We start from the raw sequence: 17754 nt of genomic DNA, 5'->3' as shown, positions 1-17754 counted from the left end.
TTGTAGCATACAGCTGCTGCAACATAAATTGTGAAAAATGAAGGGGCTGACAAATTTATGAATCCATCAATAAACAAAACATTAACAGTTCGATTGAGCTCGTCTATTGTGACGGAAAAAAAAAAAGGATGATGGAGGTTATTTTATCTGGCAGCTTTTACAGAACAAATTTAGAAATGATAAACCTTTGATCATTAATATTCTAATTAGATAAATGCGTTAAAGAAAAGTAGAAAACGGTTCTAAAGAACATGTAATGTCTATTCATGCAAGAAAAAACAGGTGTCACACAGCCTGTGCATGTTCATGTGGTTTAGTTATTTCAGGTTTATTTGCTCCAATAGTTGTGATGAATCCGTTTTTTCATCATTTTTTTTCTTTTTCTCTTTCTTCACTATTATTATTTCCGTTCCTACTTTCTTACACTCTTAAAAATACAGGTTCCCAAAATATTTTTTTGTTGTTGCTGTGATTCCAGGGACCCATTTCGGGTTCCCAAAAGAACCTTTCAGTGTACAGTTCTTAGTGTGAAGAAAGTTTTAAGTTTTTCCAAAAGAACCGTTCTAAACAGTTCTTCATGGAACCATCAATGCCACTAAAAAAACTTCATTTTAAAGAGTGTCTAAGACAGTATGTGTAGTGGGGTGGGAGATAATATTCTAAAAACTTGACTACAATTATTCATACGTGATCACAATCAATAATTGAGAACTAAAAACTCTAGCTTTGCTCAATGAAGTGTAAAAAAACAAGCACAAACAGGCGCATGTAACACAGTAGTTAAAAATCATTTAATATTTTATACATATATTTATATATGTACACATTAACTTGTATTCCTTTAATGGTAACTTTTGATGTGGTCAAAAATCCATCGACGGAGAACACCGCAGGTCAGACCTGCCAATTTCCCAAGGTGCTCCCCGAGGGGAGATCATAGAAAGGCGTACTCTACCACTTACATCTACTCGGCCCGTTTGTGCTGTAGACACCTGCTTTATCTTGTGCTGAGCTCCTCTGCCTTTACAATAGGTGTCAGGTTTTAATCCAAACCATGTTTTCTTACCTCCTTGAGGCAATTAGCGGCGTCTATTCCTCCGACTGAACGAAAACATTTCTGCTAGAGCAGGTGCTAAGGACAAACTGAAGTTGTTTGTACAGCTAATCACAGCATCCCTAGACACCACTGTGTTCTGCTGTTTCCATCAGTTTCTCTTTGCGAATAACATGTTTTTAAAAGGATTACAAATGCTGATATGCACAAGGAGCTTACTTTCTAGGCATAAAACATTACTTATTGAGCTGAAGGCATAAATGAGGTGGGACAATCGTGGAGTTTTGTCCAGAACACACCGGTGGGGTGGGGAAGACCATCACCTGCGTATCCACAGCTCTTTCTCTAGAAATGTCAAAGACTCAGTGCAGTAAATACAAAACCTGAATACTTTCAGATTCTTGAAGACAATGTTTTAGAGCATTGGTGATGCGGAATGTGTGCATGATGCAGCTGAAATGTGATGGAAAAAGCGCTTTAGAGAAAGGGGTTTGTGGAGGAACCTCCTGTTGGGTACGGTCCCGCTGGGCCTCCACCCTGAAGAGAAAACAAACGGAAGATAAAGAGAGTGGATAAAAAATGGTTTGATTCAGAATTTCTGCCATCCAGCAACAACATTGCAGATTTAGGAGCACATTATGTGAAGGTAATTCTACTTCAAATGATCATGATTATTGTGGATGAGAAGACTTGAGAACAGATTACTCATGTTAAATGCAGCCTAATATTAAGTACAATAGATGTAAAACCATTAAGAGTCAGACCGCCATTAAGACAATAAAGGTGCATTCAGTAGTTTGGTGCTAAATGTCTTTTTGTGAAGCGTCATCTGAACGGTATCAACTAAAAACCCTGAGTGAGAACCAAGTTGCTTCTTTTTTGTTCATCTATGTAAGGTGAGGGAATTAATGATGTAGATCGCTCAGTCTCTACATAAAACTCACCAGCATCAATGTAATTAATGCTGGTCACATAAAACTCAGAGAGAATCATTATGATCCACATCAGTAAATGGCAGTACAGCGTCTAACATTTAATTTTACATCATTAAATATTTAAGGTAATAACCTTTCATTTTTTTTCTGAGGGGGAGTGGGATCGGTGGCATGCCTAAATATGCCTTAATACATGCCTAAACAAAACCAATTAAGGTAGAAAACTCTTGATTCTGAATCAATTACACCAAATAAACTAGATGTAAATCGTTCTAAGTAAACAATGGGTCTCATTCACTAACTGTGCGTATGCATGATTTGTGATTGAAATGTAGGAACAACTGAAAAATGTCATACACAAATCACATACCCTGGTCTTACAAATGTGTTAAGATGGAATTTTATACATATTTCATCTTAAATATATTTAATCATTACAGTAAAAGAGCAAGAAAAGGTGCTTGAGCTGTTTCCCCAGCTTAAAGATGCAGATTTGCATATGTACAGCTGGTTAATCAGAGGTCTAAATCTGGGTCTGTATTAAAGGTGGTTTTTGTTTTTGTTTTAACTTGTTTTGAGGATGGCAAGCTTGGCGTTACTTGAGGATTTTGCTGCGCGTGCTCTCAGCCTCTCTTTAGACAGCGTCATGTTTACTGAGAGAGAAGAAAGGAAAGCGTGTGCGGAAAGCCCTTATATGGACATGGTTACGTGATCGCTCATTTAAAATACTCCAAATTCATTAACGTTCCAACAAGGTTAAGAACAAATCCATGTGTGTAATATTAGGCGGAAGTTCTCGTGTGCATATAAATACGAAATGAAATTAGCTGATTTTTCAGCATGTGACGTCATTTCCACTGAAACGGGAAGATAAACAGCTCCTCCCCTTTTAAAAAATATCCAACAGCATTTTGTTCATATATCGTTGAACTCGGCAATGCGTTTGACAGCTTATTGCAGCATATGACAGCCAGTCTGATAGATTCCCATTTTAGATTTAATATGAAACGGTTACTAAAGCATAACGGTGAACATAATCATGCTGAGGACATGAAAAGTGTGAAATTGATGTTAGTTCGAGTGATACTAACGCAAAACCAAACTTCATTTGCCCCAATGGAAAGCATATTTAAACTGTCTGAATCGTTCCCTATCCCCTACATAGTGCATTATGTGCCATTCACCATATATAAGTGACTGATTTCAGCTGCAGCTTCAGCATCTATTTATAATGTAGGGGGCGGGACCCTTCAGATTCTAGAGAGCATTTGATTGGACAGAAAATCTGATGGGCAGGGTGATGTCATCAAAATCTTTGATCCATATTGCCGTAAGTGAGAGTCTAAATTTTGAACGCTTATATCTTCTAAAAGCTCATTTTGTCATTGTTTTGGAACACACTAGCTTATAAATAACCTTAAGGCTAACATATTCATAATAAAAGTAAAACCCTCCCAAAAAAAACCCTTACATTTTGATTTCATGGGGACTTTAATAAAACAGCTGGAAATCAAGCAGCTTTGTCATAATTAAAGCAGAAATACTAGAGGGGGCCTTCAAGTCAGATTGAAAACCACTGCTTTAAAGCAATGAATAAAGAATATCCTTCATACTTAGTATTTACTTCATAGCAACTGGCTTGCTTACCATGAATGGGTTGCTGGAGATCCCAGGTCCTGTGACCTGCTGCCCATAGTTGCCCATAGGTTTGGCCTGTCCGTAGGCTGGAAACCCCCCTGAGGAGGACCATACAAGAAGAAAGGCCATGGAGCTGGTGTGTTACATTAAAGACTGACCTCAACACTAAAGCACTGAACCTGCTACTCCAACACATGCAACACCAAAACTCACATCAAAGCAGGAAAAGCAAAAAGAGTTGATGCTTAATACAATACAAACACAGCCTTTCTCATGAGTATGCATAAAAGAAAGGCATAAGCCACTGGGGGTTTGGGCCACCTCGCACTCACGAAAACACAAATATAGTCTCACATACCATTGGGCTGTTGGTGGTAGGCTGCAGGTGGGGGAAAGGGACCTTGGCCAGGGAATTGCTGCTGGAAGGTCCCACTAAAACTGGTTGGCAGGCAGAAACTGGTTGCGTTCCCAAAGCCAGCTGGCATGCTCATGGAGCCAGTGCCAAATGAGGCTAAAATAAATAAAAGGAGACCAGAGGAGGAGTAGCATGTTTCATCTGCTCATTCCTTGAATGGACACACACATAACGAGCATGCTGATCTCGACCAAAGCGAGGTTTTACCTGAGGCGGCTGCTCTCCCATTGGTTTGGAATGGATTTGTAGACATGGGCTCCTGAACCATTCCAGCAGCCACGAATGGGTTTGTGGAGGGAGCAGCTGCACGATCAAAAGTCTCGAGTCAGTTTAAAAGACTTAAATGTTAAAACTTACTTAAACGAATCTTAAAATCCACCTGCAAAACCCTGTTGCATGTTGGGTACTCCTGGCTGAGCTGGAGGTGCAGCAGCTCCTGGGACACCTCCATACACACTTTGGTAGTGCATTAACACACAAAAACATGTACATGAACAGACTAAAAGCAAGGTGGACTGTGCAGAGAATATACGGTCAGTAATGCAGTGATCTCTCACCCTTGTGAGCTCCCACTGGTAACGGTGGAACTGAGGACACTGTCAAGCTCAGCTAGGGCCGCGTAACGGTCCCCTCTCGATAAACTGCTCAGAGGCGGGGCAGGGGCCACATTGGGTAGTGGAGGAATGGACATGCCTCCTCCTGAATCGCATAAAGGTAGAGCATAAATTTATACTCAGACTTATTATATTAATTCAATTCAATTGATTTATAAAGCACAACTAAAAACAACTGCGGTTGACCAATGTGCTGTACAAGAGGACACAAGTAACACACATAACCATGAAATGCATTCAGGCAGTGGACAAACAGACCATAAAAGAGTAAGGTATCAAACCACAGAATGTAAGCCTGGGGAAATAGGGTCATATAAACATGGGTCATGTAGGGGAAGTTCTGATTTGAATTGAGAGGCTGTTCCAAAGTTTTGGAGGGGCTGCGGTTTTTGGAAGGACTAAGGCTCTGTTTACACCTGGTATTAAGATGTGTTTTGGTCGATCGGATCACAAGTAGAAGAGGGAGACGCATACCCGTTTACACCTGGTGTTTTAATCTGTCTCTTTTGTCCACTTTCAACCACTTCTATCCTGATTTCTTCGAGGGGAGGGTCTTTTTCAGACCTTTCGATCAAATGGATAAAATAAGCTTGCGCAATTTACATATGAACTCTGACAGCCGCAAGCCCACGCCGAACGCTGTGAGTGTGTGTTAGAAATCAGGAATGGTGAGAGAACATTGTGCTTGGTACATTTTTGTGCTTGGTACGAGCTTCTCATAATGTTTACACAGTAGGTCAGTAGACGGTCTTTTGTGGCTGAACGCATTCGACCACATGAACGTTTACACTACGAAAGCAATCCGGTCAAATGCGTTTTCGACTACCTCTGGAAGTGGTTGAAAGTGGACAAGCTCAAAACATTTTACACCCAGTTTACACCTGTATTTAGCGTCGTCCACTTGTGGTCCGATCGACCAAAACGCATCTTTATACCAGGTGTAAACAGGGCCTAAAAGCCTCTGATTGTCAGACCTAAGAGCTTGCACTGGGTGATGATATCAACAGTTCAGAGAGGAATGAGGGTGCTAAACCGTTCATGTTCTTAGATATGTACTCTTTGTATTCATGTTGGTTCCATCCATTTTCAAGAAAAATTCAAATGACTCTAAAAACTTCAAGTAATACATATTTTCCTTACACCTAGAATACAATGTTGTTATTGTTAACTAGTGGCTTTCTTTTCGATATTTTTTTCTTTTCTTTTTCTTTTTAAATAAATTAAAAATGCGGACGAAAAAAATAAGTGTAATTTCTTTTACCCATTATCTTCCTTAAATGACTGGTACAGTTCTGTTAAAGTAAGCCAGCAGCAACATAGGTGATATTTAGCCAATAACATTCTGTAACAACCATGACAGGAAATAGAAATACACGTGAATATAATGCACAATAGATGGGGGCAGGGTGTGGTACCTGTGTGGGGTTGCTGAAGGGAAGGCTTTGAGGGGGGTGATGTGCCAAAATGTGACGGTCCACTGGCGTTTCCAAAGGAATCAAAATTGGCAAACTCTGTAGTGGAATTATTTTGTGCTATAGATAGCACAGGTTGAACAAAATGAACAGGACTCATGAGGAAAATTAAAGTGACAGTCTGAAATCATGGTTCTGACATAAATGTAGGCAAGCAAAAGCAAAACACTGAGCTGACTGACTTCATTCACAAATGGTTGTAGAGTAGGGTAGTTGAAATGACATTTAAAGGGATTGTTCATCCAAAAATTTAAATTCTGTCCACATTTTCTGACCTCATGTAGCATTTGATCTGTTTTTATTCATATAATGAAAGTCAGTGGGGTCCAAAACAACATTGGATCCCACAAACATACTTAAATAAATTCTATGTATCTTTTGAGTTCCACAGAAAGTCAGACAGGTTTGAAACAAATTGAAAGTGAGAAAACTCATTTTCACAGAATTTTCATTTTGGGTGTACTATCCCTTTAAATAAATGACAAAAAGCTACAAAATAGTGACAAAACAATTAAAGGAACTTTCGACCGGCATCTAAATTACGCTTTTCTTATACATAAATTAGGGCTGTCAATCTATTAAAAATCTTAATGGTTACCTGAGGGCCTGTTAAAATGTGCAAAATTAGCAAAGTTTGAGGAGCTGGCAGTTTGAGTTTGAGGTGCAGCAAAAATATCTCCACCCAAGTCAGAGAGGAGGTCAAACTTCTTCTCCTGGCCTGCAGACTGGGCCTGAGCACGACTGGTCACTGGGGACTGAGACAGAAATGTGGGGAAGGCATGAAGAGAAAAGCAGGGCATAACCTGATTCCACGGAGAAGAAATAACTGTTCTGTGGTTCCGAAATGTGCAAATGTGTGGGTGGTTGTGTAGTTAGTTACCTGGTTAGACGGAGTCTTGGTAAGATGCAGGGTTTTGAGGGGCTGGGGAAGAACCTCTGGGGTGCTACTGGTACTGCTAGCAGATGAACCAGATATTGAGGCCTGCACAGAAGCTATCACCCTGGCTTGTTCTGGGGGAACATACCTGCAAATGACGGTGGCACAGTAATAAAGCTGTTAATTTGTAGGTCAACCCGGAAGGCTAATTTGCCATGGGCTCCCTTGGGATTTTATGAGTTTTTAGAATAGAGGTTTTTGATTTAGTAGTTTAAAAAAAGTCTGTGCATGATTAACATGACAGGGCTTTGTTCTACAACATAATTTACACAGTCATACATCACCCTTCAAAACTTTGGGGTAAGTGAGATGTTCTAATGTTTTTAAAATAAGTCTAAAATAATGCTGCACTTATTTGAGGACTACTCTTAAACTGAAATCCACCATTCTAAAATCCCATTAGAAACACCTGAGGGAACTCATGGCCTGACAATGTCCGCGTGAATTCCCTGCTACTTGAAAACAAAGAATGTCTGCTGCTGCTGGCGAACAGCGGTCTTTCGCATCGGCTTTGGCCGCGACTCTGGAGGACTTGGAGTTAAGCTTTTCTTTGAGAAAATAACAAAGAACGGCACTTAAGTCATTCTTAAAAAAGGAAGATGTGTTTGTAGTTTTGCCGACCAGATACGGCAAAAGTTTAATCTATCAACTAGCTCCGCTGGTGGGCAAACGCTATCCCGCCCCTCGGATTAAGCCGTGCCAATGGTGAGTTGCCAGACCTAACATCTTGATGTAGATGTAGCTAGTATATTGCAGTATTTAGTATAAATGATTTATCCGTCCACGTCATTATTATTTTTAATTATGTGTCCTCATAATCTTTAGTCAAAATAACCTCCCCTCTCTCTTGCAGCATCATCTCTTCTCTTCTCTGATGATGTGTTTACTGGTGTGAGGGCGGGACAACCTGTCACTCACATGACATCACAGCAAGAGCAAACCACAATCATCCAATCAATTCCTGATGGACAAAATCAGGTTCGGTTCTACATTTTTTCTTGTTCAAGTAGCCGTTTCACTTGGATATACTTCACAATAGGGAAAAAAAGACTAATGGCAACTTACGCTTCATGTCAAATTTAAAGCAGAAGTTCTCAGAGTGGGGGGATTAGAGGAACTGTTGGTAAGATTTTATTATGCTCACCAAAGGCTATATTTACTTTTTTTAATATTGTGAAATATTATTACAATTTAAAATAACTTTTCTATTTCTATTTTAAAATGTAGTTTATTCCTGTGATGTCAAAGCTGAACTTTCAGCATCATTACTCCAGTCTTCAGTGTCACATGATCCTTCAGAAGTCATTCTAAGATGCTTATTTGGTCTTATTATTATCATCAATGCTGAAAACAGTTTATTGTGGAAACCACCATCATATTTTTTTTTTTTTTCAGGATTCTTTGGATGAATAATGAATAGAAAGATGAAGCATTTATTTGAAATGGAAATCTTTTGTAACATTATAAAAAGTCTTTACTGTCACTTCACGATCAATTTAATGCATCCTTAAAAGTATTCATTTCTTTCAAACCACCAAACAAAGAAAGTCTGACCCCAAACTTTTGAATGGTAGTGTATATGCTACGGGTAAGAATCATGGGCGTCGGAAAAAAAAAAAAAGTGAGTGGGTCCTCCCCCAGAAAAATGTTACTGGAGTAAATACCATTTCATGTATTCTGGTGCCTTTTAATTAAACAAGTAAACTAAACTCCACTTCACGTCGGGCGGATCTTTGCCTCCACATCGTGCATTAAATGCACAGCTATCCATGGATTATCCCCCTAATACCATGGTCATTTGCCAGCAATGACAACTTAAAGCTGTTATTGATGTTTGCAACGCAATATTTGACTGGAAGGGTACAACGGGCGGTTACTTTCGTCAGTTGCGGCTCGTTGAGAAATATAATGTAGCGATTCAGTGGAAATGGAGTTTGATTTATTAGGGAATTCCTTAAGTGGAATGGATTTGACTGACGGCGCTCTGAAAAGCTACACAGGGCTACACAGAAACACATGTCACAAAAGGAGGATGGATCTGAACAGAGACTCCTTACCATCTTTTCTTCTCATATTTCTCCTGAAGAAACTCTTTGACTTTCTGAGGTTCACGGAAATCTGGGATCACAGAGCTCTTGTCATCATACAACCCCAGCCAGATGTGTTTGCAGACCTGAGCGCAAAAAAAAGAGAGAGTATTTAGAGGAGCCTCAGTATGTGCATAGACTGTAATGTGTTAAAGCGTATTGTACCTCGTTGCTGTGTTTTTGTAAGAACTCGATTTCCTGTTGGGTGAAAGTTGTCATAGAAATGGACTTCACTCTGTGTGGAGGGTTGATGCCTCGTCTGGGACACAAATCAAATGACAAACATCATAGATTGGTCACTGCAGAGACAAGACTAAACTCTGAGAAGTTGGCGATCCCTAATTATGGCAGTCGTACATTATTAGTGGTGCTTATATTTGTTATTCTTCTGGATAAAAAGTATTTCCACTATTAGCACATATGATACCTCAATTTATGGAATTTGAAGAAAAATGTTCTATGACTTTTCTAAATGATCATATTTCGATTTTTGCCGGCAGATAAAAAAAAATGAATTATTAAAGGTATAGCGGAGGATTTTTTACTTCCGGGTGGATCACCTATACTATTGGTCCTCCTAATTGTCAATCATTCTGGTGAATCAATCAAACTTATTCAAAAAGTGGGCGGGTGGGCGGGTCTTATCTAAAATTTGGAAAGATCCTCCACTATACCTTTAATTATTACAATTATTAATATTAAAATGTAAAATAATTGTTATAGCACTGTTCAGACCCCTGCGGCTCTGTTTGGGCATATTCAGTCATTTTTCAGCAACAGAATGTCATAAGGACACTGACATCAGGGGCGTTGCTTTTGACTTAGAACCATAAATTGAGACCCCATGTGGAGTCCCACAGCCCTCTGGGGGCCCCCGGAGGCCCTTGTGGAGCCCCTGTCATATTTAGTCGTATTTCGGCACCATAATGTCATAACAACACTGACATCAGGGGCGGCGCTTTTGACATAGAACCTTAAATTGAGGCCCCATGTGGAGTCCCACAGCCCTCTGGGGGCCCCCGGAGGCCCTTGTGGAGCCCCTGTCATATTTAGTCGTATTTCGGCACCATAATGTCATAACGACACTGACATCAGGGGCGGCGCTTTTGACTTAGAACCTTAAATTGAGGCCCCATGTGGAGTCACACAGCTCTTTGGGGGCCCCCCGAGGCTCGAGCACCTGTCATATTGATTCCTGGCACCAGAATGTCATAAAGACACTGATAACAGGGGCGGCTCTTTCGACTTAGTACTGTAAATCTAGGTTCCAGTGTGGAGCCCCAAAGCCCTCTGGTGGTCACTGCTGGCCCCTGTCATTACTCTGCACCAAAATGTCATAGAGACATCATCTTACCAGGCAATGAACTGAGACCTCATGTGCACTACCTGGGGCCCAAATCTCAGCACCACAACATCATACCATAATTTTCACTAGTGGCATTGTCTGCAAGTTGAATACCAGCCATTTCTTTTCAGTTTATCTAGATATGAACATATTTTATGCATAAGCAGCTGTAATGTTCAAACATGGGTGTGTCACACATTGACACAGTACTTTATGAACACACACACAATTTTAGCCAAATGGGACAAACGTCACACCGTCTAATTTGAAACGGTTCGTGAAGTTCGGCTGTTCTGGCTCTGAATCTATTTTTGTGAAAGCTGATGTTATGATGATGTTAGAGACAGCTGGGACACATTCTGCAGATGATCTCTCAGATGGGAGGGGTTGTTAGGCGTCTGCCGTCTGCACATACAGACTCTTGAGGAAAAAACAACAAGTTCGTTCACCATCTGTGTGAATATGAAGGACCTCGTTATAAACTTACAGTATTCCGGAACAGGTGGTGCACACAAACGAGCCCACTGTCATGTTGGCGTAGGTCGGGCCGCGCTGATCGCAATCAAAGCATTTCCTATTAGGAGGCAGGCTGGTCATCTCCCGAAGCATCTTCAAGTGTTTCTCCTCCTGTTTTCGCTTGGCACTCGCCGCCATCACGAAATAATAAAGCTGTCGAGTCTAGGGCAGGTGAAGCTGGAGGTTATGGGTAAATCTAGTGCATAAACACACCCGGCAGCGCTGGAAAATCGTTCCACATAGGACAGCCAGGAATAGCCATAAACGTCCTGTTCTTCACTGGACTGATGTGGAGCGCTGCAGGCTATACATGTCAATGCTGCCATCTACTGCACTGGAGAGAAACGCCTCTACTGTATGGAACTTGGTCAAAAACAGGAGTTAAATGAGTGTATGGATATTTAATTGTAATCGAGAGCCTGACACCCTGATGTCCACATTCATGTTTCACGGTATTTACATAATGGCACTCGCTTAGGGGTCAGACATGTGTTCCTCAGTGCAAAAGAGACCGAAGAAAATAAGCAGTTTTAAAGAAAAGCATGTTCTATACTTTGTGTTTATATTTGTTCTTTAATATTAGAAATACTCATATTATTTACTTTTGTAATCTTTTTTTTTTCGTTCATACATCAAGTACCATTCCGACGAAGGAAAACGTTAAAAATGGAAGACCACCAGAGGGTTAAATAACACACAATGAAACGTCATAGGAACAGAAAAGCCATGTTATTGGGTCACTATGGTATCCTGACCAAAAACATGATAATATAATGGTGCTTTCTTATGGCACTGAATGATTCCCATATTCATACATCATGGTATGTACTGAATATGGTATCCCTAGGTACTTTAAAGATAACCATGGTATTACAAAGCTAAAAAAACATGACATTACCAAGTTACCATGTCCAAAAAACATGATAATAGCTTGGTACTTTGTAGTTTTTAGATGGATCATACACAAATACAAAGGACAAAGCACACACACACACACACACACACACACACACACACACACACACACACACACACACACACACACACACACACACACACACACACACACACACACACACACACACACACACACACACACACACACACACTCTCTCTCTCTCATCATCACTTATTATGTTTTTTTTTAAGCTGGTTTCCCTCATGGAGACCCAAACATTTTTGCCATCTTTGTCGGGCATTTTGTCCCCATAATGGGTTTACCAGGAGGACACACACATGGACACATAAACACACATTACTATATGTATCTATAGGCAATAAGATATTTAACCACATTAAACACAAGCTACACTAGTATCGTATAATAATGTAATAATACATCATAAAGCACAGTATACATTTAGAAATAAAATGAGGTTTACTGTAATTTAATACAGGCTCCCAAACATAAAAGTTACAAGCATTATTTAAAATGTAAAATCTTGGCACTTGTTTTACATTATTTTGCCATTTGAACATAATAAAATACTAAAATATCTAAAACAGATCGATGCCGTTATACTTTTAACTCTTCTGTCCACATGATGGTTTAATTAATGCTTTAAGATCCAAGATTGAAAATGGTCCGTCTTATTCAATTTTTGATTTTTTTCTCCCACTGGATCCTCCCACAGCTGCAGATTCAGCCTAGATAAAGAAGTCAAGACTGTTTGTTACAATGTTCAAGCAATCAATCGATTTACAATACTTCTAAACTGATATCTAACCTTTCTCCTTCGTGTCGCAGGGAAAAATTCTTCAAGTCGTGACTGTCTAGTTAGGCCCATTTTCTCATCCACCTCCCTCTGCTTCCTTCTCTTAGAGAGAGACTCGCGAAACTTCCTCATGCGTCCCCGCACCCTTTCCTCCCTTAAAAGAGTGAATAGGGTCACATACCCAAATCTCAGATACTATTAAACATCAGAACATAGAGACATACTTCAAAGGCTTCTCCTTGCACAGGAACTGCACCAGACCCTCTTCATCAGGCTCACTCCAGGCCAGAACAGGGTCGTCAATTTGTGGTGTTTCAAAAAACAGCTTCCGGGCGTCCTTGTACTGCCAGTTTGGAGGGATAGGGTGTGTCTGTAAGAATTGACAGCCAAAGTAGCCTTTATTTTTGGTTTACGAAAAACAGCAGCCTGAACATTCTGCTTTACATTTTTGGTTTTCCACAGATAAATGAAAATCATATTGTAGAAAGCAAATGAGAGTGAATTAGTCATGACAAAACTATCAGAATGCTGCCTTCTAGTGGGATCAGCTTTAAAGTCACCATGGAATCAAAATGGACAATTCTTATTTTTTAAGGAAAGGTGCAGTGTATATTATAGATGATTTATCTATGCAGTTAAAAAAAATAACTATTTCCCAACCCCCTTGCACTTACATCTCTTCATTAATGACATGAGCACAATAATACTGACGACAATGATCCAATCATTTCCAGATGGACGAAATCCCTCTCCTACACTTCTTCTTGTTCAAGAAGCCATTTCACTCAGATATACATTATAATAGGCATAAGAGGAGTGTGTGTAAGGCTGGCCACGCTCAAACCACTGACTGCTGCTTCTGATTGCTTTTAGGGGGAAGTGCTGCCCATAATAGCAGGTCTAATTAATTCATTCATTAATTAGTTTCATTTATATAGCGCTTTTCTAGGAACTCAATCTCCTCAACCACTAGGATCTAGCCTGGGTTTCCCCCTGCTGCCTTGATTTTATTCACGCTGCTAGGCAACCTGGACACCATGGACCAGATTTTCCCCTCAAAAAGAGAACCAATCACAGAACGGGGAGGGAGCAGCAAGACGATGACGACGTCCATGCGACACACCGAAGCAGTTTGTTTATATCTATGGATCCAACATGGCATCAGACGCGAAGTTACCTTTCAATGCAGCCTTAGGTAAGTAGTTTAGAACGCAAGTTTATTTCGTCTTCTTCCTCGTCGAATTTCTGTCGCTCTACATACGTCATCTGGTATAATTGAAACGATTGGCTATGAGCACAGTACAGGCGCATTTGATAGACATTCGTAGCGCCCAATAAACGGCTCTGGGCATTCCTAAACCACGCCTCAAATACGAGAAAATGAACATGTGGTTCCCAGACCACGTCTCAATGAGAAAGAGGTCTGACATTAGCCAGGCTAACTAGGATCAGTTTTCTCCATAGAAATAATAATAGCATATTGGCGAAACAGAATTTGGTGTTTGTACTCTTCAGAAGGTCAAAGGTTAAACCATATAATTCAAAAGGGTGAACTTTTTTTTTTAACATGATTGTATCTGTTGATTTCCACTCACTGCACAAAACGCCAGAGTTTTTGTACTGCACGCTCGCAAATCCAACACACGTTGAATGACAGGGAACACATTTTATGGTCCTACGCCTTCCACAGATTATATATAAATACACTTAGACTGCTTAACATAGTGATTGCTATCAGGATATGAGGAGACTTTCAACCACCATAACAAAAAAAATTGTCTGTAGCTAATCACCTATTGCAGCTTTAACTTTTAACAAACAAAGTGTAGACATTATGTAGGCTAATAAATAAGAGATTGATTGTGCAGTCAGCTTCACTGATTATAGCGGAACCTTATGAGATGAATTGAGATGAGTGACAGCTTTTTAGAGATGCTCTTTGCGTGTTGATATGTCAAATCACACATTACAGTATGCTTGCTTTTCTGTTTAAACTATAGTGGTTTGCGAATGTAAAAGTTTTCTGTCGCTTCATAACATTAAGGTTGAACCTCTGTAGTCACGTGGACTATTTTAACGATGTCTTTATTACCTTTCTGGGCCTTGAAAGTGGTAATAACATTGCAGTCTATAAGGGGACAGAAAGCTCTCGGATTTCATCAATATCTTCATTTGTGTTCCGAAGATGAATGAAGGTCTTATGGGTTTGAGAGTGAGTATTTAATGACAGAATCATTATTTAAATGTGTTTTTGAGGAGGAAGCGCATCTAGTTGGTTTACCCTCCGCCTATGATAACAGGGAAGAAAAGACGATCCCAATTTCCATTTCATGTCGACTTTAGCAGGGCTTGATTTATTTGGTTAATATGATTTTTTTTTCCAAACAAGTACCTTTCTGTTGACATGTTCCATCACACCCTCTATTGTATGATGTTGTTTAATAAGCTTCAATGCCCGACTCGGCCCAAGACCTCCAATCTTATCACAGTAGTCACAGCCCAGCAAGATACACAGGTCAACAAACTAGGAAAGAGACACAGAAAGATAAATTAAACAAACAAACACAAAGTCCTGTTCTTTTGGATCTTTTCTACAAATGCCTTACCAAAAAAAAAGGCAAATCAATTAATGATCAGAAACTCTGAATGTTTTACCTGTTCATATGTCAGCTGTAGAGCTTTCAATAGCTTTGGTAAGGAGTACTCTGTCACCTCACTGTGAGAGAAATGATAGCTGTTGCTGTATGTCTTTCTACAGAAGTGTTGAAATGCCTTACTGTACAATGTAACATTGAATGTTCTCCTGCAAAATCTATAAATTAATTTGACTTTAATCTCACCTGTCTCTCTTTGCATTGAACTGTCGGAGAAGAACAGTCCCTCCAAATGCCAGTGTGTCCATGTCCTCTGAGGCTACAGCATTAACTGTGCCACTTTTGACCAGGTGGGCACACAGTGCCTCTGCTTCACCTGGAGCCTGACGTTCAAAGTGATGTCAAAACAGGAACCCCTCAAATGCATATGATGGAGTAGTTATTTGTATAACACTAACTAAATTAAATAGGAAACAAAAGAAAAAAAGAAAATACCTGGATACACGGCACACCCATGAGCTTTAGGAGACGTAGGCACTCTTGTTTAAAGTTGGACCCTAAAAAAGTGCAAAACAATGTGCATAAATATCATAGTCACCAGCAAATTGGGAATAGTGATGAGTAAACAACATGAAACTATACAATATATATTTATAAGACTTTAAGATATATTAAGAATGTTTTCTATTTCAAATGAATGCTGTTATTTTGAGCTTCCTGTTCATCAGAAAATCCTGAAAAAATTTATAAGTTTCCACAAAAACATTAAGCAGCACAACTGTTTTCAACATTGATAATAATAAGAAATGTTTCTTAAGGAACCAAATCATCATATTAGAATGACTTCTGAAGGATCATGTGACACTGAAGACTGGTGTAATGATGCTGAAAATGCAGCTTTGACATCACAGGAATGAAATAAAAAAGAATAATTAATAAAAAAGTTATTTTAAATTCTAATCATATTTCACAATGTTACTGCTTTTATTGTATTTTGGATCAAATAAACGCAGCATTGGTGACCATTCTTTCAAAAGAGACTTATTGACCCCGAAATTTTAAACCGTAATGTTTACATCGCCACACACCTGTGTTGGGGCTCTGCGAGCTGTTATAGCCAGTGGTTTGAGCTCTTTTCTCCAGCTAGAGGAATTAAAATATATGGCATATTATTAAACACATTCTGTAACTGGATTATATAATTATTATATGCATGTAATTATTAAATAATTGTATTATTTCGCATCCTCTCACCACGGCTCTCTTTTGACTGGGCGGTCTGCCATCAAGTACAAAGACAGGCTTGATGTCATGCTCCAGGAAAGTAAGAGTGCGGTAAAACAAGCCTGTGAGAGGGCTGCAACATCAGATGTTCATATTTGTAAGATAAAACACACACACACATATATGATAGAATATCACAAGATTTACAAAAGAGAACAGACAATTAATTTTTATTCAAACCTTAGCTTCAGATGGCTGGGGAGAGCTGTGCGAAACTGATTCACCACAATAGATGTATCTAGTGCGATAATCTTCCCTGGATCACAGAGACATGACAGTTGTTACAGATTTTAGGCAAACATAATAGAACAAAAAGATTTTTGAGTAACGTTACGTTGGATGACAACTAACGTTAACGTTTACTCTGAAGTGTACATTCGAGAAGTGTCAACTGCTTTTCTTACGGTTTTCTCTTCTTTATACATGACAATACATTATTGTATAGCCTATTATTTTTTACTACGGTTTGTTTCCCCAATTAGCTTTTCCTGTTACATTTTAACTGTAATGCATTGCTCTTACCCGAATAATCACCGATCTCTTTGTTGCGCATAGACACTGGACCGTCAAAATGAATTAAATCCGCTAACTTTGTAATCCCCATTTTAAATTAAAAAAGTTTTAACTACAATCGTGTTGGTAGGACAGATGTTATTGTCCTTCGTCACACAGCTTCATTTCCGCATGGTCGCAGTGCTCACGTGGTTGCCATGGTAACATAGCGCTGATAGGCCACTACTGCTTGACGTCACCAACTCGTTTCGCGACCATAGACTCATGTACATAGAATTCTCATTAGCGGCTGTTTCTATATGGAATAAAAAAATCAAAACCACCTGTGCGTACTGCTTAAAAATGTGAGATCAAAAGAGACTCTCTCAAAAAAACAAAACCATAAAACAGACTACAAGTGCACAAATCAATACCATATGTGCGTAGTTGTACGCTCAAAACAGATACAGATATGACATTTGCTTTGTTTTTGACAGTCTTTTTTATTCCAGATTTCTATGGGCGCGCTATACATAACATGTTCCATCTAGCATATTGGAACGGTCAAAGTTGGTCCTTGAACATTCAAGAGCAATTTGATTTAGCATCTGCAACTGTAGTCCCCCTTGAAAATCAAGTTTTTAATGTTGCGGTGT

General features: G+C 39.4%; 2 protein-coding genes across 3 annotated transcripts; both read right to left on the bottom strand.

The window, feature by feature from the left end:
- Positions 1–763: 763 nt before the first annotated feature.
- Positions 764–11349, bottom strand: agfg1b (ArfGAP with FG repeats 1b). Of its 2 annotated transcripts, XM_084410219.1 has the most exons (12): positions 10985–11349; positions 9318–9411; positions 9123–9238; positions 7009–7153; positions 6727–6883; positions 6072–6188; positions 4600–4741; positions 4422–4498; positions 4250–4345; positions 3986–4138; positions 3637–3725; positions 764–1591 (listed from the first exon to the last, which is right to left on the bottom strand). In XM_084410219.1, the coding sequence occupies exons 1-12, from the start codon at positions 11149–11151 to the stop codon at positions 1532–1534; spliced, it is 1413 nt and encodes a 470-aa protein (XP_084266345.1). In that variant the 5' UTR covers positions 11152–11349; the 3' UTR covers positions 764–1531. The 2 variants fall into 2 exon arrangements, with proteins under 2 accessions (XP_084266345.1, XP_084266346.1); XM_084410220.1 differs by lacking the exon at positions 6072–6188 and having other exon boundaries at positions 10985–11311.
- A 1019-nt stretch (positions 11350–12368) lies between these two features.
- Positions 12369–17389, bottom strand: LOC311291291 (putative flap endonuclease 1 homolog). The gene is made up of 11 exons (XM_084410226.1): positions 17129–17389; positions 16787–16862; positions 16577–16679; positions 16411–16465; positions 15818–15879; positions 15569–15705; positions 15384–15444; positions 15121–15252; positions 12953–13098; positions 12741–12882; positions 12369–12660 (listed from the first exon to the last, which is right to left on the bottom strand). The coding sequence occupies exons 1-11, from the start codon at positions 17208–17210 to the stop codon at positions 12604–12606; spliced, it is 1053 nt and encodes a 350-aa protein (XP_084266352.1). The 5' UTR covers positions 17211–17389; the 3' UTR covers positions 12369–12603.
- Between the last annotated feature and the right edge of the window lie 365 nt (positions 17390–17754).

This window comes from Rutilus rutilus (genome assembly GCF_951802725.1).
Source record: "Rutilus rutilus genome assembly, chromosome: 6".
Classification (NCBI taxonomy): Eukaryota; Metazoa; Chordata; class Actinopteri; order Cypriniformes; family Leuciscidae; genus Rutilus; species Rutilus rutilus.
The sequence above is the reverse complement of the archived record's forward strand: the minus strand, read 5'-3'. Positions and strand labels throughout refer to the sequence as shown.